Raw genomic sequence first — 24,266 nt, 5'->3', positions numbered from 1 at the left:
CTTCTTTTGCACTATAATTTAACTTGAATTCAAAGAGACCGGGAAAAAAAATAACCTTTTTCTTTTAAACTGTAATAAATGTGCTTGTGTGATTTGGCTGTTGTTAATCCCCAACATTAAATATTTATGGATGGAAGGATTTTGTTTGTAATATTTGAAAGTAGACACTGCTGGGACAAAGATTTAAAAAAACATCAGAAATATAGAGTAGATATATTGGTTTATATTCTTTGTTAATTGATCCTGCTTGTTGAACAGAGGAAATGAAAATATCCACGTGCTAAAGAGAAATCTGTGTTCATAAACTCCTCCCTTCCTGTTGTCAAATATGTTTCATGTGTTGTTTATCTTATTTAAATATACAGTAGACAAGAGAATGCAACTACTGTTCCTTTAATATCAGAACTATGCATGTTACAATAGGTGTCACTGTTTTGCTTGGTCCAATCATGATTGGTGACTTCAGCTATTGGCTCCGAGCACTGGCTGTCTGACTCCATCTGCAGGGCTGTAATACCTACTCTCCTCTCCTCCGATCCATTCACCACACAACTTCAGCCGGCTGAACACACTCGCTTGCTCGCTCGGCTCCAGTACATCTTGCTAACCTAATTCAGAAAACAAGTACTACAGCTCTCTGCCTGTCATCTTTGCTCAGTGTAGCATTTTCAGGTGATCTAGGAAACGGTTATTTTTATGAGCAAGTAAGAGAAACAGGAATCATGATGGGGATGTATTTAACAGATCCAGTACTGGATAAAACTTAAAGCCAGTTTCTATTCAACATAGTGAAAAGGTCACCTTGCCTGGCTGAGAAAAGAAGCAAAATACCAGCTTGTTGGTTCCTATTTACATCTCAACTCCGGCTAGCCTCTTTTTCTTGATGTTCGAATCAATTTGGGATATCTAGCTGTAAAGAGAGACATACTGTACTCATGGTAGATGACAAGGAAAAGAACATGAAATGTCTCACCTTCTTCTTGATGCTTCCAGAGACGGTAAAGAACAGGTCCAAGAAAAGCTCAAAGAAAGCAAACAGCAGCAGCAGCAGCAGTAGCAGCAGCAGCAGCAGCAGCGCTGGCAGCAGCAACAGCAAGTTGCCCCCAGTTTGTTATGAAATAATTACCTTGAAGACTAAAAAGAAGAAGAAGATGGCTGCTGATATATTCCCTCGCAAAAAACCAGCCAATTCCAGCAGCACCACTGTCCAGCAGTACCACCAGCAGAATCTCAGTAACAACAACCTCATCCCCGCCCCAAATTGGCAGGGTCTTTATCCTACCATTAGAGAAAGGTAAGTGCCGGGCCAGCACTTGGACTTGAAAAAGTTTTCTGTGTTGAAGTTTGTGCTTTTGTACAACCTGCAAAGTATTTTAACACAGATCAGTGTTTCCTCTTTTCCCAGATGCTTTACTGGTAATGGAAAACTGCTTGGTATCTTTTCCAAATCAGTACAGCTGTTTTCCTCTTAGATAAAAATGTTTTTGCAAGCTTTAACAGATAAAGACAGGGTTGTGTCTACGGGTCATGGAAGATAGAAACCCTTATTTGTTTTTAGCCATGTAAAAGTTTACATAACTTTTTTCTTTTAACTTTACTTCCATGCCATGTGTTTGCCATGATTACAAACACAGTTTTTTAGTTAGAACCTTTATGTGTTGTTTTGCTGTGAAATGAAATTATTAAACTATGGCTTAGCCTGTGACTCTCTTGCAGGTTTTGTATTTTGAGGAAGGGATGGGGATGTTAAGATTGCTGGCTGCTTTGAATTAATGAATTACCTCTGTTTATAGAAATGCGGTGATGTTCAATAATGATTTGATGGCAGATGTACATTTTGTGGTTGGGCCACCAGGTGGGACTCAGCGGTTACCAGGACACAAAGTAAGCAACAGCTGCATTACTGGTTTAGTACTGAGATTCACAAAGAAGAGACCCTCTTAGTCAGGCTGGAAGTTGGTGTTGGCAGCTTGCCGATAGCAGGCAGAGCATGTTTTACCCGATTACAGAGCAAGCGTACCCTCTCCAAAGGGCTTTGGCCACGCTTAATTTTTCTTTGTTTCCTTCCTCTGCACTGCTTTATGTATCACACAAAAACATGCCCTCTTAACTCTCCAAGTATGGGAAGTTGTTGTGACAGGTTAGAAAAGTCTTACGTTTACCCTTCTCATAGAAATTGGTGAGGTAAGCTTTTATTTATTTTGCAGTGCAGGACCTGGGCATTAATTTCTCCAGGTTTTTGAGATAATTAGTATAGTGACCTTTTTTTTCTGTTGTTTTTGTTTTTTATATGAACAGTTCATGCTTCCCTGGCAAGGTAGCCAGTTATCTTTACTTTTTTTTTTTTTTTTAAAGAGGTTTAGATACTCTATGTCCACTAAAGCTGATTGCTTAGAGTTGTTTTTCTGGATTGATTTGCTGAAAACATTTTCAATTTAGTGCATGAAATAAGATTTTCCTGTCTCCACAGTATGTCTTAGCTGTTGGGAGCTCTGTATTCCATGCAATGTTTTACGGAGAACTTGCTGAGGACAAAGATGAAATCCGTATACCAGATGTCGAACCTGCTGCTTTTCTCGCTATGCTGAAGTAAGCATTATTTGTATGTTTGGAAAGAGTTTGTTTATGCTGTATTTGTACTCGGCTGGCTTCAAAGTTAAATGTAAGTTCTGCCTAACTCTAAAGGAAATCTGAAGAGAGAGGGTGCTGCTTACCTTGAAAATGTTTTTTTGGAGAAAACTGCTGTTCCTTTCAGTGGAAAGCATGTAGAATGATGCAAGCATTTATAATCACAGTTTGGCATAAGATATGAGGGCAAATGACATGCATAACAATTTGACGTTTAATGCCTTACAATTAGAAAAAAAATAACTTGCAAGAGTAGACATTAATAGAACATGTTCTCTCTGAAAACAGGGCATATAAAGAAGTCTTCAAAGAATTCCATTTTTACTTCACAATTATAGAAATTATATACCCTATTTAAGTATCACCAGGTTGGAGAATGCTAAGTTTTCTGAGTTAATGACCTCCTGACAGCAAAGGCAGAACTTAACTTACTATTTGTTGGAAATAGTCTTATACTGGGGCACACATACATAACATGCAAAATTGGATCCTCTTCAAGGATAAGATGCATTTACTCTTGATGTTGCAGGAGTAATTTTTGAAAGCTATGAATAGCGTATTACTTTTCACATTGATGCAGAAAATCCTTTAGTTGAGAATATAGAAATATAAAATACATATATGGATGTAAAGTTTTACAACTAGTGGCTCTTTTCTGTGTGGTAGTATATGTTAAACATTACATGAAATCATCTTCATTACCATGTGCTGATGCTACAGGAGATAGCTCCATGTGATTAAACTCTAGTCATTATTCAAAATTATACTTCTCTGATTTTTCTCTATCTGTATTTCTGGTACCCTGAAGTGTTGAGTTTAAGGTTATCTGCTGTTTAATGTTATTATTGTAGTTCACTGGAATAAATAAAATGTCCGTTAAAAACAATTTCTCAGTGGATCAAGTTGAGCAATACTTTCACAAATGGCTAAAATGCTATGTATTATTTACTGCCTCCTGAAAAATAAGAGTTCTAGAACTTAAGCATATTTAATTCTTTATTCCTATTGGAGTTTTGAAATCTAATTGCTGCTGATTAGAACTTTCTCAGTGAAAGGCAGGGAAATTAAAGGCAAGTGGATATATAAAGCCTATAAACAAAAACTACTCCACTGCTTTTTACGAAGATGTCTGTACAGAAACCCATTTACCTCTCAGTATTCCTGCCTCTCCCCCCTCAAAGTCAGCATTGTGTATGTGCCAGTGTGATCTGTGGTTGAGTAGAATGCAGCACTAGTTCAGCATTTTGACTCCACTGCAGTCAGGTAAAGTGCTGCATGTGTCCTTGTAGACATATGCATAATCGGGAAATATAAACGAAAGCCACAAAGAGTGACTTCTCACCCAGTCCTTTGATTTATCATTTATCAAGTATCTTTTTTTCTCATGGATATATTGCCTGGACCATATGGCAATACAGCTTTTTAAAATTTTACAAGCCATTCACATGAAGTGGTAAGAATAGAACTGCAGTAAGTTACCATAGTTGACACAGTGTGAGGAGGCTTCCTCCCTCCCACATTGTGAGTGTGTAGCCAGTATTCCTGGAAAAGGCCTTGATGATAAATGGCAATATTTACTCCCTTGATAGTTTGAGAGCTACCAAGCCCTGACCATGTTCCTCGTTGCTCCACATGTGCTGTGTAACTGAGTGCAGATGTATTATTGTTAAGTGGTCTTGCTAGTAGTAGCTAGCTTAGCCTAGTAGAATGGAGAAAGGTTCCTGGGAGCAAAAGGGCATTGCGTTTGTGACCTTAGACATGTTTCCTCTTCATATCCATAAAGGTTTTTTTTTTTTTTTACTATATTGCAAAAGCTATTGCTCATTTCTTAAGTTATATGTGCTTTACTAAAAAAATGAAATAACTGAAGGAAAACTTAAGTACTGAATGCTTTAGCTAGAAAAAAATTAATGTTAAATGTTACCAATATTGTTCACATATGTGGTTTTCACTGACTCTTTCTCACCTCATCCACAGCAATGTAAGAGCAGATAATGTCTACCTTTATGATCATTTTGGAAAACTGCCACTCCACCTAACTACCTGAGACGGACTCACTTCATAGACGCAATATCCACTTAAACTTTTATGTGTCATGTTTATACTAGTACATCTAGAAGTAATTCATTTTTTAATCTGAAGGTAGAGAAACATAGGTGGAGAAAGATGACATTTAGAATTTGAAAAACAGGTTTAAAGTCTGTTGGATTCAGTGTAAAGTGAACTAGAAGACAGCACTGAGGGCCATAGATTGACAATTTATTGAGCTTGCAACTACTTGAAAAATAATTAATAATTAAGCTGTATTTTATATTCAAGAAAAATCCCAAAACATCAAGACACACTCTACTCATTGTAGACATAGTATTAGTGGCATTGGTTTTTATTTGAATGTATAGAAAGGTGATAGTAAGGTATATTTATAGATATTACCATTCAAGCATGAGGCGGGACTCCTTGATGAAATGTAATAGAACATGTATAATAGATTTTTGCTGTTGTTTTCTAATACTGCATATATCTGATATGCAATCTTTTTTCACATAAAGATACTGAATACAGCTTGTTAGACAGAGGTTACAATGGAAACAGAGTTAGTGTCTTTAATTATATACACGTTACTGTATGCTGTAAACTGTATGTATATTTCAGATGCTTTGTTAAGACACACATCTTTCTTTCATACAAGATTATGATCTTGAAACTAGTGGCTCCATCACTGCCAACCTCCCCCCTTGGTGTGCATTCCATGATGTGTGGTGTGCTTCCTTTCAGATACATCTATTGTGATGAGATCGACCTGGCTGCTGACACAGTGCTTGCCACACTGTATGCTGCCAAAAAATACATCGTCCCTCACCTGGCCAGAGCCTGCGTCAATTTCCTAGAGACCAGCCTGAGTGCCAAGAACGCCTGTGTGCTCCTCTCCCAGAGCTGCCTGTTTGAGGAGCCAGACCTGACACAGCGCTGCTGGGAGGTGATCGACGCACAGGCTGAGTTAGCGCTCAAATCTGAGGGATTCTGCGACATTGACTTCCAGACATTAGAAAGTATCCTTCGCAGGGAAACTCTGAATGCCAAAGAAATTGTGGTTTTTGAAGCCGCTCTCAACTGGGCTGAAGTTGAATGCCAGCGACAAGATCTGGCGCTAAGCATTGAAAACAAGCGCAAGGTCCTAGGGAAGGCACTTTACTTGATCCGCATACCCACCATGGCCCTCGATGACTTTGCAAATGGTGCTGCACAGTCCGGAGTATTAACTCTCAATGAGACCAATGACATTTTCCTCTGGTACACTGCGGCGAAAAAGCCCGAGCTGCAGTTTGTGAGTAAGGCCCGCAAGGGCCTTGTCCCCCAGCGCTGTCACCGCTTCCAGTCATGTGCCTATCGGAGCAACCAGTGGCGCTACCGGGGTCGCTGTGACAGCATCCAGTTTGCAGTGGACAAAAGAGTGTTCATTGCAGGCTTCGGGCTGTATGGTTCCAGCTGTGGCTCTGCAGAGTATAGTGCCAAGATAGAACTCAAGAGGCAGGGCGTTGTTCTGGGGCAGAACTTGAGCAAGTACTTCTCAGATGGATCCAGCAATACCTTCCCTGTGTGGTTTGAGTACCCAGTGCAGATTGAGCCCGACACCTTCTACACAGCCAGTGTGATACTGGATGGCAATGAACTCAGCTATTTCGGACAAGAAGGCATGACGGAAGTTCAGTGTGGCAAAGTGACTGTTCAGTTTCAGTGCTCCTCAGATAGCACCAATGGCACTGGGGTACAGGGAGGGCAGATCCCTGAACTTATCTTCTATGCTTGAACTTCACTACCTGAGCTCGAGCAGTGGGAGCTTGAGGTGCGCATCTGTGCCCTCCTTGCTTGATGCTTTAGCTCAGCTGCAGATGGGTGATCAGTGCAGGTCATTTGTCATGATGAAGCAGTAGGCAGTTCCTAATTTCTTTCAACCTTTTAATTATGTACAGGCTAAATTGCAGCATTCTGCTTTTAACGGTGTGCTTAGAGGAGCCACATTCTTACTAAGGCTTTGTGACTTTTAGAGTTGTGTGTGTGTACCTGGAAGGCTGTGTTCTTCCATGCGTCTCGCTGGCCATCCAGTTTTGTCCCTCTGAAGAAAATTTTGAATCACCTCAAATTTTTAAGGGTTTTATTTGATGAGTAGACATAGTCTAAAACAATATTATTACTGTCTAAAAGTAATATTACTTTTAAATAGGCCCTCTTCATTTTCAAAAAGAGAAATAAACCTCAGTGTACAATTTTGGGGAGTTTTGCTTTGTAATCAGTCATAATTTAAAAAGAAGATGGTGGTATTACTTGTCTACTCCTTTAAAATTGGTTGCTCTGGGCTCTGATTTTTTTTTTAATCTCAATTCGTGCGGTTGTTACATATTACACAATTCAAAATGTTAATGTAAAACAGGAAAATAAGCAATTGGGTATTTGTTCAGCTCATGACTTCTGCTCCAAAGCAGATTTATATTCTTAAAGTCTAGAAGTTAAGGTACTATAATATAAAGACTTCTTTTAGAAGTAACAAAAATTGTAAGGGAAAAATATTGTCAGCAGAAAGAAGTTGCAAGCTTAGTAATTTACACTGAAATCAGATTTACAAAAGAGCCCTGAAAAAGGTTTGTACTGCAGATGGTTTACTTGATGATAGATACATCGGGATATACAGTTTGAAAAGACAAACTTTTCTTGCCTTTGGACTCCCACTTTTTTTTTTAAGTCGTTATTGTACAGAGTTCCTGTTCCCTTTACCCTTAATAAAAAAGGACCAAACATTCTTTAGAGGAATGGAGTAACAATTAGTTTTAGTTTTATAGCATTACATGTTAATGTGGTAAGCTGTCTTTTTTATTTTATACATGTGAAATATTCTTTATTTGATGTTTGACCATATACTATCTGATTGGTTGATTATGATTCTGTGCTGTTCCTGGACTGCTAGAATCTGGCCTCTGGCCATCTTAAAGTGCCAATAGATGCCTGCAGGGTTTTTTGAAAAATGATTTGGAGTGACACACTTGATTATACCTAATATTCACCACATCAGCATCACATCCAGCATTCTTAATTTGTCCATGGGTAATGTAAAAACAATGAAGGGAAAAGCTCATTTAAAAAAAAAATTCTCCTTCTGTAATGGCTTGTGTTGATTTTAGTGCCTGTGACCCTGGCAGTGTTTCCAGTGTGGTCACTTCCAGTGCAGTATCCATGTGTTTCTGGGCAGTTTTTCTGCTCAGTGTGCTCCTGAGATGGCTTTCCTGCCACCCAGAGTGTGGTCCCTGGCCGCCTCCTTCTCCTGCTCTGTAAGCCCAGAACTGGCTTGCTTGGAGCTAGGGGTTAGTCCTGGGGTGTGTGTGCCTGCATGCCTTCATGCATGCGAGTGTATTGCCGACTCAGGAATTGCCTCCTCCCTGCCTGGCTAGCAAGGAATGGGACAGGAATGGTCCCCCTGCTGGCCCCAGCAAGGCCCGATGAGTGACTGCCCATACTTACTCTCTGTGTTTTTGGGCCACTGCTTTCCCTGTTAGACAAGGGCTTGTGGCCTTTAGCTGGCTTCCCTGATGGAGGAGAACACTGGATTATGGGAAATGTTCTAATCACTCTTTGCCATTACCTACATCTGTTTGCATAGGTGATTAGAAGTTGTTTCTGGTGAGTATAGATAAGAACTCCCAAGGCAACTTTCCACAATTGTCTAGCAAGTATTTCTTATTTAGGAAATGACAGATTGTAGTTTTGGCAAAACATCGACAAAATAAGGGTACATTTTCAATTAAAAATATTCCTACAGAGAATTTTGTGCTTTACCTGTAGTTACCTAAGACTTTGAATGTGTCTTAGCTACCATAATATTGGTAGACCTGATTAGAAGGCACTTCTTTTTAAGCCAGAGAAGAAGAAACATTTCATCCTAATTTCTTCCCGTGGGATAATTGAGGGGGGTGGATAGCCTTAGTATGGCATCATTGGTCCCCTGTTTACCCTCAGTGCCCCTGTTCCTGAGCTGAACTGCCCCTCCACATGCTATGAAACTGCTGGGTGACAGCCATGAGGTCATGTACACTGGGTGAAGTTTAATCTTATTATTTACTATTACTTTAAAAGAAAGAAACGACATAACCAACATTTGATTGGCCTGTGCTAAGAACTGTGGGAAAAAAATTGAAAAACTGTATGTAGAATAAGGTATTTCTCCTTTTAAGTCCTGTCCTCCTTCCTGCATTTTCAGCAAAATGGAATGAAAGCTGATGTGCTTGCTTTGCTTTCTTGGATAATTTTAAACTATGTAGTTTAAAAAACAAAAACAGAACACTACAAGGCCGACAACTCTAGTGTATAAACACAGCTTTATTAAGGCATTCGCTGTAGATGCTTTCCCAATGTACCTGGTGACCCTTGTTGTTCAGCTTGGAAATTAAGGGTAACTAGGCTAGCAGTTCTGTGTAACATTCTTTAAGCATATCTTAAAATAGTATTTAAGTAAATGGTCTAATTTCTACATAATTATTGCACTGAACTGTCCTTTTTTGTGTTTTTTTAAGGTGTTTAACTAAGCTCAGCTAGTTCAAGACACTGTAGCCACTTGTGCCTCAGCGTGCTTGACTTTAGCAGCTTAAAGCATTATTTATGAAGGAAACTATATAAATATGAAGTACCTCATGTTGAATGTTATTGTACTGTATTTTTAATGTAACAGTGCAGATCTTGTTAGACACATGAATGTGTATAATCATGTTAAATGCAAATAAAATAACGCTGGTTCATAGATTTGTTTCCTTAGCATTTTTGTTACTCTTCAAATAGTTGAAAAACAAAACAAAACAAGAAAAATCACCCTGGCACTTTTGGTGCTGAGTTTTATAGAGTGCTTTTCACAAGGGCAATTGTTTTATTAAAGGTTCAGATATGTGATCCCTGAGGAAGGAAAAATTTGAGGCAAAAGCATAAGAGAACAGTGAATATGCTAATAAGTTGCATTGTTCAAAGCTTGACTGTTTAAGTTAATTGGGAAGGAGTGAATGGGTGCATTTATATTTCTCCTATGGAATGTGTGGTTGGCTGGCATCCTGAAGCTGCTCTTGCTGGATCTCCCTGTACTAAGGCGGTGTTATTCTTCATGACATCTGGCTTCTAATGTGACCAGGAGGGCTTCAGCTTCCTACATCATTAGAATGGCAGACGTCTCCAAATTTGAAAACATAAATAAATAGAAAAGTCAATTAATTTCCCATTCTATTACATCAAGAACTTAATGCAAATAACACACCCATATTCTCCTAGGCTCCATCACAGTTACAACCTAAATCACAAAATCCAAGAAAATCTTAGTTGTTATCTCTTCTCTGTTGTTGAAACATAATCCACTTGTTTGTTTCCATTATTCCAAGATAATTGGGAATGACTCTCCTCTGACATTGGGATTCCAGATCAACCAGTCACTGAAATTGGACATTCTTCCCCTTTGATTCTTGACTTGCCTAGGAAGACCTCAAACTTGAAATTTGAGGGAAAACAAAAAAGTGGGAAGCACTTCTGAGCAACTAAGCAGTGTAAAAGTTAGGGGCCAAATTAAGCAAGTGTTTTTAGAAACTGATTTTGTTAGAGCACATTTGTTTGGAATGCCTTTGAGAGAGTTCCATAAAAGATAAGCACAGTTTAGATTACTAATTAATACAGTTCAGCATTTTCTTCAGCCACCTACTACTCTTGCTCTATACTTCATTTACTCTCTGCTTTTCAGAATGCTTATGCTAACAAAAGGAATACTAGAGAAATTTCTCACAAGCAGAATTTGCTCATTTATTTCCCTAATGAACATTGACTCTGATGTAAAGTTTCTCAGTCAAGAAATCACCAAGGTAAGTAAGATGATTTTATATTTAATAGATGACTTATTTCATCAGCTGTTTTATAGGAGTGAAATTATACCTGGGAAGAAAAGTTTAAAAAAATAGTGATATACGTTAATTATAACATGACGTACTGTGGTAAATAGGTGAGCAGTATATAACATGAAAGAAAAGTCTGCTACATTTTGTTATGTAGCAGTCCTTACTGGGCCTACACAATTTGCAGTTTACTTCCTGAACTATTGTATTCAGAAAGTAGAATAAGAATAGATAGTAACTATTTAAAGGAGGTCATATAATCAGTTTTTCAAAGCTTGAAGCAGAGTCCTCCTATTCTGTAGAATCCTTAAAAATGTACTTCTGAGACCACTAGGCATCTCATGCTTATCTGAATGACCTCTAAACTTTAAATTACTTCAGGTTTTTCTATTGTGTTGGAACAATATACTGAGACTTAACCAGTTCAAAATTAGAAATTAGCAGAGATACTCACTCTTAAAAGAAAAATTCCCATTCTAAGGATATTTCCTGGCATTAATGGACTAAGGAATATTTATAGTGTTTCGTGAGTAATTTAGCTACCTTTGAGACTAGGTTAATGAGTCATTCAAAGAACTAACCCACGATTCATTCATTCATTGATCTTTTATTGATCTTTTATTTCATCCCAGGAAGGCAGAAGTGCTGGGGAATCAGAGACCAGTCAAACACAGTGTGGAGTGTAAGTTTGGGAACTTCGTCCAGACTCACGCATGTCTCATGCAAAAGAATCACAGATGACTGCGTCCCAACCCCAGAAATTCCAATCTGGTTAAATTTAGGTGGGGCCTGAGAAATTGCATATCCAAAAGGCTCACTTGACTCCTGTCTGCAGATGACAGAGTGTTGCTGAGCTAAATGATGTTGAGAGAACAAGGGATGGTGAGAACAAATCAGTAGGTAAGGGGTAGCAGAAGAATGCTATCCTTTCTAGCAGATCACTGGAAAGGGACATGTAGGCCAGCGTGGATGTGGAAAAAGGAATTCTCCCACTAAGCTTGAAGGGATGTGTCAGAATCATCCATGGGAAGAAGACTGATGCAAATCGGGGGTAGGGGCAGGGTACACATTCTAGAAGAGGTTTAGCAAGGCAGCTTGATGGGGCATGAGTACAAGGTCCCCTGTTGAAGAATGAAGGCACCTGCTGTGTTCCAACTCTGGAAGAGGATAATGAACAGAGGAGCAGGAAGACAGTACTTGATGTATGAGACTGTTATCCAGCTTTTATCCATAAATCAGGTTAATGACATTGAAGAGGTTTTGATGTGTGCACTCTGCTCTAGAAATGAGGATCAAAGTGGGCCAGGAATGGGGAAAAGAATGAAGATTCTAGAAGGGTAAAAGGAGAGCTCGGCCAAGGAGTAGGAGGACTCCTTAAAAGATACTCTGGGTGCCAGTGGCTCACACTTGTAATCCTAGCTACTCAGGAGGCTGAGATCTGAGGATCGTGGTTCAAAGCTATCCCAGGCAGGAAAGTCCATGAGACTCTTATCTCCAATAAACCACCAGAAAACCAGAAGTGGTGCTGTGGCTCAAGTGGTAGAGCATTTGCCTTGAGTTGAAGAGCTGAAGGACAGTGCCCAGCCCCAGAGTTCAAGCCCCACAACCAACCAAAAGAAAAAAAAATCCACTTAGAAAGGAACTTGCTGGGGTTGGCTTGAAACATCTTGCCTTTTATTAATTGTGATTTTTGTTTTGTTTTTGGTGGTGCTGGGATTTGAACTCAGGACATTGCTAGGCAAGTGCTCTACCACGTAAGCCATACTTTGAGCTATATTTTGCATAGAGTCTCATGTTTTATGTTTGAACCAGCCGGGACTGCAATCCTAGTTATGTTTCCTCAGTAGCTGGAATGGCAGGCAAATACTACCATGCCCAGCTTTTTCAATTATTGGTTAAGATGAAACCTTAGAAACATTTTGCCTGGATTGGTCTTGAAACAATTTTCCTAATCATTGCCTCCTGAATATCTAGGATTATAGGAATTAACCACTGGTCTTCCTTTTTTAATTAACATGTATTAATTCTATGAAGGAATTTTGTTGTGGTATTTCCATATATGCATCTAATGTACTTTAATCCTATTCACCTCTCCCATTCTTGTTTCTTGTCCCTTTGCTTCTTTAACTGTATTTTTTTTTTTGGTCTTTTCTTTTTTGGTATTGGGGATCAAACCCAGGACGTTGCGCTTGCTAGACAAGCGCTTTGCCACTGAGCTACATCCCAGCCCATCCCTTTGCTTCTTTAAAAAATGATTTTTATGGGCTTCATTGATTTACCACCTTACTGTTCAGAAGCTTTTTAATTTGAGGTGATCCCATTTGTCAATTTTTGTTCTTATTTTCTGAGCTAGTGCAGTCCTATTCAAAAAGTTGCCATGTGCCTGTGTTTTCAAGTGTTTTCCTTATGCTTTTCTATAGTAGTTTCAGAGTTCAGGTCTTACATTAAGGTTTGATCCGTTTTAATTGACTTTTGTACAGACTGGGAGATAGGGGTCAAGTTTCAGTCTTCTATTCTTTCCCCCGCACTGTTTGTGACAAAGGTTTTTTTTGTTCAGTGTTAGGTTTTTTTGTACCTTTGCCAGCTGAGGCTGTGTGCACTTATTCTGGGTCTAATATACCACAAGTCTTCATGTCTGTTTCTGTGCCAGTACCATGTTGTTTTTGAAACTATGGTTCTATAGTATAGTCTGAAAAGAAAACAAACAAAAACAAATGCATGATGATTCTGTAGGACAGTATTATGACACTTCCAGCATTGCTGTTTTTGCATAGGATTGCCTTTGGCTATTCAGAATCTTAATGCTTTTCTATGGATTTTAGAATTCATTGTTCCATTTCTGTGAAGAATGACATTAGAATTTTGATAGGAATTGAAGCTGTAGATTGTATAGCCATTTCCACAATACAAATTCTGCTAATCCATGAACATGAGTTTTCTATCGTCTAGTTTCTTTGATGCCTTTCTTCACTATTTCATTGTTTTTGTTGCAGAGGGTTTTTTTTAACCACCTCAGTTGAGTTTCTTAGGTGTTACGTTTCATTTTCTTTTGTTTTTGAGGATATTATGAATGGGATTATTTATTTTTCTGATTTCTTTCTCACTATTCTTGGTACTTATTATTTTTTGCATATTGATTCGATATTCTGACACTTTGCAAAAATGTTTATTATCCCTAAGCATTTCTTGGTGCAATCTTTAGGGACTTTTACACCTCATGGGGCTATTATAAAAATAAAAATATATGCCCCAAGCAATGGTAATAGCATTGGGTAAACATTAAGTGCCAAATAAGCATGAGGTTAAAAAAAAAACTATAAAAGGACGCAAACTAAACTCATGGACTTTCTCCATTTATACAAGTTAGTCATGTACTTTTAACTTATACGATGAGCTAGTTGTCAATGCAAACAATCAAACAATAATTTGGTTGATGTTCTTTTAAATCTCTACCCTCAGTAGCTACCTAAAGTGAACCAAGACCATATTGTGGAAAAATTATCAAACTTGGATTATATTTCTAATAAGTACTTCAATTTTGTTGTGCTAATAAAATACAAAAAGGATGTGTGATAATCGATGAAGTCCATCATGGTGGGTGACTTCTTTGCTAGGGAATTATCTAGTATTCCTCGGAGGATAATGTGTACAAAATGAAGGAGCATGTGCAGAGCAAGGGTTTGAGACACATTTCAAGAGGAATGGATTTTTGAGGTTAAAAAAAAATTGTTCTGGGCTGGGAATGTGGCTTAGTGGTAGAGTGCTTGCCTAGCATGTATGAAGCCCTGGGTTTGATTCCTCAGTACCACATACACAGAAAAAGCCAGAAGTGGCACTGTGGCTCAAAGTTGAAGAGTGTTAGCCTTGAGTGAAAGAGCTCGGGGATGGTACCCAGACCCTGAGTTCAAGCTCCATGACAGCCCCTTCCCCTCAAAAAAAATGTTCCTCCTTGGGGAGAAAGAGATGGAAAGCATGGCATTGATCAAGATGCACTGTAATCAAAACCTGACATACGGGATTGTAAGCTCATTGCACAACCATTTAATATTAGTTTTTTTAAGTCCATCTGAAACTACTAGTACATCCTTTTAAACACTATGACTAGTGTTAAAGTAACCTTTTTTATTGTGGCCTATAGTCTTAGGCAATGCCAAATATCACTCCTCCTCCAAATATCTTGAGATTACAATCAATTTTAGCATTGAAATCATTTGTTGTGTGTTGAAAGCAGGTTTGACCTTTATTACGAGGGATGTGAATGTTACAGGATTATTTGAATAGCTAATTGCTTTTAGTCAAGTAAACACAGGTGTGCCAGCCGGTGCCTCTTGGCTTGGGAGCATGCAGAGTTGTTGGCACTTCACCCTGCCTCCCCCAGACATGCCCCTCATACTCTCACAGTGTCTGAGCCGGTACTGGGAACTCATTTCCAAAGGTGGCTGACATTCATGATTCTTCCATTCAGGACCAGATTATCCATTGTTTTGGGGAAAAAAAAAAAGGAAAACCTGTAAGGATTTCTCCCCAAAGAATGTCTTTTAGGAAATAGGGAGGTTGGCTAGTCATATTGATTTATGTGGAATTGGAGGTATCACTGGGATTCCAATACTCCAGAGAAATTGAGAACCGCGCCCCCCCCTCCGCCTCAGGGTGAACTAATTCCACAAACTTTATGCTCATGTGGACTTAGAACTTCAACACACTCTCAGAAATCAGTCCAGTGCTTCTAAAGCTAGACTCCTGAACTCTGGAGCTGACCCCCTCCCTCAAACACAACCACCATCTGAGTGAGTAAGAAATACAGCTGTCCCTCAATATTCATGGGGGTACTAGTTCCAGAAAGCCAGACTCATACCAGGTTACCTGTCTGATACCAAGATATATGGATATATAAAATGGTGGTATTTTTTCATAATCTTTGCACACCCTCCTCTATTTTAAAAATCTGTATATTACCTATAATAGCTCATATAATTTAAATGCCGTAAATATGTGCTATATTATGTCACCTAGGGAATAAGAACAGGAAAAGGGGTATGGACCTCTTTTCAGCACAGATGATACAACTTTTTTCAAATATTTTTTTATTTAAGATCGGTTATATCCATGAATGTGGAAGATATAGATACAGAAGACCAACTATAAAACAGAAGCATCAGAAAACACAGCCTCTGTCTCCCTAACTTCTTGATCTTAACCGCCATTTGTTGATCTCACTCCTGCTTGGTAGTCTCCCTTCACCCCAAGAGACCCAGGCTGCTCAGCAGCATCCTGGTCCCAACTCTTGTCTAGTTGACATCCACCTACATAAGGTCTAGCTATCATAAGCGGGCCTTAGTGCCTCCTCATGTTTGGTCTAGTTCAAAGTCCTATCTTGATGCTCATTCCACTTCTTTATTTACTTCTTTATTTATTTTGCCAGTCGGGGAGGGTGTGGGGGGCCTTAAACTCATAGCCTGGGCACTGTCCCTGAGCTTCACACTGTCCCTGAGCCACAGCACCACTTCTGGCTTTTTTTGTGTATGTGGTTGGTACTGAGGAATCAAACCTAGAGCTTCCTGCATGCTAGGCAAGCACTCTACCACTAAGCCACGTTCCCAGCCCTCCATTTCCTTCAGATAAGTACTTTCTGTTATACACCCTTTCCCAGTGTCCAAATGCAGACTGACATTCCTGTCCACTGTTCTTGCTGCCATCCCTGTCCAACTTGTTTTGTAGCCCCTCAACCCTGTCTCTTTCCTCTTCACCTCTGACCTGACACCCTGAATGACATCCTTAAAATTTCTTTGTGTCAGTCTTCTGCTACCTGGATAGATGCACACATAGAACCTCACCTGCAAGTTGCAGTATGTTCAGGCAAGCTTTGTAGATCATGACTGCACTTACATGTGAGGGTTAACTCCCTTCTGCTGGGCCAACATTGCTTTATTTCTAATCCTCCAGCAAGGTGGCCTGAGAACAGTCTATGGTAAAGAAAGGTTCACAGGCAACTGGAAGAAATTTATCAGGTCTCTTTGAGGCTTAAGGTCACAACTTTCAAACCATCATTTTCACCCTATGTTATTGCTTTCAGGGTGCATAGAGAAGAGTAACTTACAGGGCCATGCATGTAGACTGTAGACTGACTGTTGCATTAAACTTAGGTCATAGAGGAGCCTACTAATAGACACTGTGCTCCTTTTGAACTTGGACTCCAAATTTAATGCCATTTGAAATGCCCCACAGAGAATCTACTTGTATCAAAAGCATTCGTGAACTTTAAGATTTTGCTGAAAGTATTGTCCAAAAGTAGAGGAGGGATCTGTCATATCGGGAGCATAAACTCCCCAAATCTCCATGTGTCAACTCTCTTCCCTATGTAGCTAGCTGACTCTGCTAAGAATTCCTTCCTAGATCCCCATTGTCTCTACAATGCTTCTCATCAGACGACATCTCACTTCCCAGCTCCAGCTCTTCAAACTGGAACCATCACCTGGAGTTAGTGCATGCCTCATTAGAGGTAATATTTTCAGCTTGTCATTTACAGCCTCACTTCCATTCTTATAAATGGCCTTGTTAGACTTGCTGTCCTGTTTTACACAAGACTAGTAAAGCAAAGAAAGGTTGTGGGGTGAAAAAGAAGAGTTCTTCTCTGTGTTCCTTCTCCATTATTTATGGCATCACCCCTGGTCCCTGAGCTTTATCTAGGTGCAGGATGATGGGGACAGACTGGTGCTGGTTTCTACAGGGTCAGAAGGAAAGGGGTTATACTATGGTATATCAGGCTAGAAAATCCCTGAGGCCTGAGGGAAGTAGGAAAGAGTGCTGTCTGGGGGAGAGAGAAAGTCTGAACTCCCAGATTAGCAAGAAATACCAAAACCTTTTTGTTTTTAACCTATCCCTTTTTAACCAAAACCTCTTTTGTTTTTAACTTCTTCTTCCCTTTCCTTTTCTTCCTTTTCTTTTCTCTTGTTTTCTTTCCTTTCCTTCCCTTCCCTTCCCATTTCCCCCTTCCTTCCTCACCCTCTCCCTCTATCTCATTCTTTTATACAGGTGTAAGTTGACTAAGCTGGCCTCTAATTTAAGATCTTCCTACCTCCACCTCCCAAGAAGTAGGGATTACAGGTGCCCACCACCACAACCAACTTTCCCTCATTTATTGATCTCCTCAGGACCCTTTGACATAGAACTGACACAAAGTGTTTGACCTGCGAAGTTCAGCAAGGTGATCTAAAAGGTGAGTCTACTTGGCAGTGGCCTGGGTATATCACTCACGCATTCCCCTAAGAACTTGTTTATCTGCTCTGTATTTTGTGACCATGTTCTCCAAAGCTATGCAAACAGAGCATGTTTCTTATGTCACCTTCTCTGTTGCACTGAGCATACTTCTTTTTTTAAAATTAATTTTATTTTATTTGTGAACATACTGTACAGAGGGGTTACAATTACATGGGCAAGATAATGCGTACATTTCTTACCAAGCATTGCAGCCTCCTCCTTTGTTTACCCTTCACATCCCTTCCCAGCCTCCCCCCTCCCCCCCAATCCCAACCCTTCTCCTTCCCCCCCCGCCCCCCCCCCCGCACCGACGTTGTAAAGCTCGTTTTGGACATGACAACTTGTACTTCTCATTGTTGCAACAGGTCCACCTGTATCCTTAAACAACTGGTTTTTCCCCATCTCCTCCACAAGTTATACTGACATCAAATATAGTGAAAGCAGGGGTTATACTGTGGGGGAGGGACATACAAAGCAACAAAGAGATAATCTTATAAATGCATTAGAGACACATGGGCATACTTCTGAATCATCCGTTTACTCTGTAGTCTTGAGAAAAATACAGGAAAGCTCTTGGTCTTGTTTCCATTCCTTTCCTCTCTGAAGAACCCACCCATCGCCATGCTCCTGGCTGGAAGCCCTGGCAGCTTCTTTGCTGTCTTTTCTCCACTGTAAAGAAAGTGTGAATTGTTGGACTGTCCCAGACTCTGCATTCCTTACTGTCTTAGTCAGTTAGAACTGCAGTGACAAAATACCACAGTTCTATGAACAACAGAAATTTCCTTGTGGTGGTTGTAGAGGCTGAGAAATTTAAAACCAAAGAATTGGCAGATTGTCTGATAAAGCCTCATTCTGATTTGGAAATGGTACTTTTTGGATACATCTTCACAGTGTGGAAGAATAAGTGCTCCTTCCTTCCTTCCTTCCTTCCTTCCTTCCTTCCTTCCTTCCTTTCTCTTTCTTTCTTTCTTTCTTTCTTTCTTTCTTTCTTTCTTTCTTTCTTTCTGTCTTTCTTTCTTTCTGTCTTTATTTCTTTCCCTCCCTCCCTCCCTCTCTCCCTCCTTTCCTTCCTCCTTCCTTCCTTCCTTCCTTCCTTGCTTCCTCTCTTCCTTCTCTCCCTCCCTCCTTTCTTCCCTTCCTCTCTCCCTCCTTTCCTTCCTCCTTCCTTCCTTCCTTCCTTCCTTCCTTGCTTCCTCTCTTCCTTCTCTCCCTTCCTCCTTTCTTCCCTCCCTCCCTCCCTCCTTTCTTTCCTTCTTTCCTTTCTTTCCTTTCTGATGGTCTTGAACCGTGACCTGGACCTGACACTGCCCCTGAGATTTTGTGCTCAGGCTAGCACTCTACCATCAGCCACAGCTCCACTTCCAGTTTTCTGGTAGTTAATTGGAGATACGAGTCTCATGGACTTTTTTGCCTCGGCTGGCTTTGAACCATAATCCTCAGATGTCAGTCTCCTGAGTAGCTAGAGGTGCAGGCTACTGGTGGCCAGCTCTCATGTGTTTTTTCCTGTTGGTTGGGGGCTTGAACTCAGGGCCTGAACTCTGTCCCTGAGTTCTTTGGCTCAAGCTAGGGCTCTACTACTTTGAACCACTGCTCCACTTCTAGTTTTCTGGTAGTTAATTGGCAATAAGAGTGTCATGAATTTTCCTGTCTGGGCTGGCTTTGAATTGTGATCCTCAGATTCAGTCTCCTGAATAACTAGGATTATAGGCATTGAGCCACCAGTGGCAGGCTCTCAAGCTCTTTGATTAGGGTGTTAATCCCATTGATGAGGATCTCCCAAAGTCCCTCACTGGAACAAATACCATCATATCATATTGGAAGTTAGGATTCACATATGAATCTGGAAGAGGACACAAGAATTCAAGTCATGACATTTACTAAGGAATCTTACTTAGTTACCATTAATAACTAATCAGAAACTTAATTGCTAAAATAATTACTAAATCATTCTATTTCCCATACATTTGAGATGTGTTTGTTATACAATTTTCTCAGAAATCAAGCATCAGCTCAAGCCATTTAATTTTTTAGACTCTGAACATTTATTTGTTTTAAATAAATGAGTGTGCAAATAGAACCATTGTGATATTGTTTAAATATTCTTATGTCTACCAATTAGTGCTGCTACTCATCCATGATGGATACAGTTTAGGTTGTGGTAACATTCAGTCAGAATGAGAGCCACATGACAATTTCTCAGTTAGCCACAACAAACAGAAATCTGGGCTACAGTTGAATAGGCCTTAGGCCTCCAGGCCAAACTTCGTTCCAGATGCAGAATGTGAAGGCCTTGACTGCTGTATTCAGAAGGTCCACATCTTCCCATAAAGGCCCCAAGAAGGTATAACCCAACCAGGGTAGTTGTGTCATTTCTAATGAATTCTAATATACAGATTTACTTTTCATGGCAGAAAAGTCACAGACATTTGTGGTGGATTTTCTTTCCATTCTTTATTGTCTCATTATGGAGACAGAGTTAGAAAGACATTTAGGAAATGATCTAAGATGTTCCCCATAACTACAAAGGTAGAGAGTAATTGTATCAATAAAACCAAATTATCTGTATATGGAAATCACTATGGCTTTTGATTCAAGAAAGGAAGAACATAAGTGTGACCTACCTTGAATGCAGACATTAAAGACAGCCTATGGAAGGAGGGTGGTGTGTGTGTATACGTGTGCATGTGCACATTTGCTAGAATTCTGTAAATGACCATCTTGCATCTTTTCCGTGGAAGCTTCTCAGCTTCTAGGCCTATCAACAGAATCTGGAGTTCAGGTCACATGCTGGAGCCATTCAGATTCAAGGGTTGAAGCAAGAAGCAAGCATGTTTCTAATTCTTCTCCAAAGGGCTTTCCTGAGGCAATGTTGCAACTAGAAGAATGTGAGGGATTTGTTCTTCATTGGGAAGTACTCAGGCTTGCTCTCCTTAGCCTCAGACAAACCTGAACTACAGTAAGGTTTCTTCCCACTCCAATTTTGCTTTTCATCAGGCTGGGTAAAGTCAGCCTCACATGGGGAGCCAGAGATCCTCCTGACTTGTCTCATCCCTCCTTCCTTTTCTATATGTTTTACCTTCATGACTTAATCTCAGCTGCTTTCTGATCTCTAGCTATAGATAGACCCTAAACTTGGGCAGCTGGTCCATTTCTTGCTTTTACTCTTACTCCCATTCAGCAGTAAAGATTGAAATTGAGGGAGAGTTTGTCTTGGTGAGAGGCACTCATATCTCGGCAAGAAGAAAATTCAGAGAAGGATGGAGAACAGAGAAGGACTAGATTGGCGAAAGAGACTGTGGCTGCATTATCATTGCTGCAGATGGAAGCGTTAGGGGTGTAGAAGGGGAGAGGCCATGTTTATTTAGCCAGATCATGGCTTCTTAGTGCCTAAATAAACAGAAAGGGCTAGTTATTGAGCTTGGCCATGTACCTGTCATTCACAGGGGCTCATTCAGTGCTCTAGGCTCCTGCTAGGATACCCTGGTTGGAAAAACAAATTGCTATTTGCCCAGAATGCAATCTTTCATAGGTCATTATCAGAGCCAGTGTCTTGTCAATAACACAACCGATTAGGAGCAACTCTCAGAATCATTTAGTGTCTCACGTCAGAGAAAAGTTTTTAACTGCTTCCTGCTGTTCTGGAATTGTGTGCTAACCACCAAAAGGCTATGTTAAGTTGATGTCACCTTTTCCATCCCCTCCTCTTTTCTGATTGACAATGGGAACATTTGTGCAATAGTGGGTAGAGAAGAGGAGCCAAACAGGCACGCTGCAGGAACTGTAAAGGAAGTTATGGTTTTGTTTATCTGCAGTCCATTTGAGGAGCAGGTTTCCCTCAATCTGAATGCCACGAAGAGGAATCATGAATCTCACACTTATAGCAAGATAAAGAGGCAGAAATAAATAAGAAAGCAAATCCAAATGAAGAACAAAACATCTCAGCATCTTCAGTCAAGAACTAATTTTCAATTAAAATTAATGCCAGGAAGCTAGAACAGGTGTTGTGGGGACAGTAAGGTAAAAGGTCGTGGGGGCAGACAAATAGAGAGCGGAGTGGGCGAATGTAATCCCAATGTTTAATGTTCATACGTGAGGATGGAAGCAGGTTAATTGAGAGGATGGGAGGGGTTGAGACGGAGAAGAATGATGATGAGATTCATTGTACTCGTAAACTGATAGGTTGAGCACAAACTCTTTGTACAATTACTTAAATATAATAGAAATAAGTAAATAAACAAGTAAATAAAAGAAGATTCTATCTAGACTATTTTTATGACATAAAAGTAGGAAGGGAGGGCTGAGAGGGGGTCCCAGTGATAGAGTGCTTGCCTTGTATGCATGAGGCCCTGGGTTCAATTCCTCAGCAACGCATAAGCAGAAAAAGCCAGAAGTGGAGCTATGGCGTAAGTGGTAGAGTGCTAGCTTTGAGCTGAAGAGATGAGGGACAGTGCCCAGGCCCAGAGTTCAGGCTCCACACGGACAAAAATAAAATAAGTAGGAAGAGAGCTGGGTGCCAGTGGTTCATCCTTGTAATCCTAGCTACTCTGGAGGCTGAGATCTGAGGATTCCAGTTTGAAGCTAACTTGGACAGGAAAGTCTGTGAGATTCTTATCTCCAATAAACTACTCAAAAAAGCTGGAATTGGCATTGTGACTCAAGCGGTAGAGTGCTAGCCTTGAGTACAAGAAGCTCAGGGACAGCAGCACCCCAGTCCTGAGTTTAAGCCTCAGGACAGGCAAAAAAAAAAAGTAGTAGGAGAACTGTATAGGTAAAGGGAACCAGCAGGAAGAGAGAGGATACAAGAGAGAGTAATTGTGGGGTGACTAATATCAAAGTACATTATATACAGGTATGCAAACATCAAAATGAAACCCATCATTTTGTAGACTTAATATGCACTTATGACAAACTAAAAGGGAAAGAAAAGGATTCTATTTGAGTCTAATTTAGTATAACTATCAAACAGAACACATGGAAGGAAATGTTAGGTATCATTGAACTGGATGAAAAGTGCATGGATTTTAGTGTACAATCTTTGTTTCTGTATGCTTTGACATTCCCATAATAAAAATGATCTAAAATGATCAAAGAGCTTTTATATACCATGTAGTTTCTGGGCAGAGATAATTTTCCCCTTAAATTTAATTTGCAATTCTAGCAGGACCTATCCCAATAACTTACAGCTGAAAACACATTTGAACATAAACCTGGTTTGTTTTAGACCCTCCTGTGGACAGAGGGAGCTTTGTGATTAACCCAGTTCTGGAATCATGTAACATAGAGCAAGTTTTCATAAACACCGGGCTCCTGAAATTTTAAAACTTAAATTATCCATCCTTTAAAACTCAGGGATTGATATTTATGCTTAGCTCTAGAAATGAGAGCTCTTAGTTCATAAAATTCCTAATTAAGTAGGAAAGCATTCTAAATTCTTGATCTTTGTTAATCATATCTGGGAGAAGGCTGGAAGTATACATCATGATTTCATTAGGGCATTCACACAGTTCCCCTGGTGGCAACATAATCTAATTTTAGCAAATTTTAATTGCAAGTGCAGCGAGGTTTTATGTGGATTGGAGTTGAGTCTCAGACATTCAGATTTGTGGATGTCACACTTTCGTCTCTTCCACTGCTTATTCTCTCTGTCAGCACACTGAATCCCAGCAGTGACAGGGCACAGGTCCAGTCCACATATGCCTTCCAAATACTAGAAGTTATAAATTAAGCTTATACACTATTCAGTGAACTATGCTCCAAGCATCCTCAAGCTGCTAAAGAAACTAGGTGTTAGAATCTTTCCTTGATAAATATATCTTTGTAAGAATTTAAAAGGCCAGATTCACATTTGGAACTCTCAGTCCCTCTGTGTTCCACACCAGGCCAAGTGGTTGAAAAGAAGGAGGGCTCACATCTCTGGGCTTTGGCCCATAGGCTACATCCTTTCTGATTCTACATTTCATGTATCACTCTATGGAGCAGTGCAGGGGCTTTCTTAGATTGGTATGGTTTCCTCAGCCTATTCTTTCAAATTGACCGAAGTACTCTCTTAGTGCAAGAAGAACACACACTAGTGGCATAGCTTGTGTTTGTAAGAAAGGGAGCTCACGAGAGAAACCAGAACCTTATATACTTCAAGACACAGAGGTTAAAGAAGCATGGGTTCTAGGAGGGGTTCAAGTGTTCCATAGGAAAGAACTTTGATGTTCTTCTCTGTCAGACTCATAAATGAAGGGAGTACTTTTGGGAGTTTATTATTAACCACTGTAAAGTTCCTCTAACACATTCTGTCAAGTGAATTTCCATGGCTTTGTATCTCTTATGCATTCTTCCATTTATTCATTCAGTCATTCAATAAATATTATCTATCAGTCATTCAATAAATGTTATCTATCTATCTATCTATCTATCTATCTATCTATCTATCTATCTATCTATCTATCTATCTATCTATCTATCTATCTATCTATCTATCTA

At 39.8% G+C, this 24,266-nt stretch overlaps 1 protein-coding gene across 1 annotated transcript; it reads left to right on the top strand.

Moving 5' to 3' along the window:
* The first annotated feature begins 526 nt into the window (after positions 1-526).
* Positions 527-7,762, top strand: Btbd3 (BTB (POZ) domain containing 3). The gene is made up of 4 exons (XM_013011080.1): positions 527-1,294; positions 1,794-1,884; positions 2,471-2,589; positions 5,404-7,762. Exons 1-4 carry the CDS (start codon positions 936-938, stop codon positions 6,434-6,436), a joined length of 1,602 nt encoding a protein of 533 aa, XP_012866534.1. The 5' UTR covers positions 527-935; the 3' UTR covers positions 6,437-7,762.
* Positions 7,763-24,266: the final 16,504 nt, after the last annotated feature.

Source organism: Dipodomys ordii, unplaced genomic scaffold, assembly GCF_000151885.1.
Source record: "Dipodomys ordii isolate 6190 unplaced genomic scaffold, Dord_2.0 Scaffold13, whole genome shotgun sequence".
Lineage (NCBI taxonomy): Eukaryota > Metazoa > Chordata > Mammalia > Rodentia > Heteromyidae > Dipodomys > Dipodomys ordii.
The sequence above is the reverse complement of the archived record's forward strand: the minus strand, read 5'-3'. Positions and strand labels throughout refer to the sequence as shown.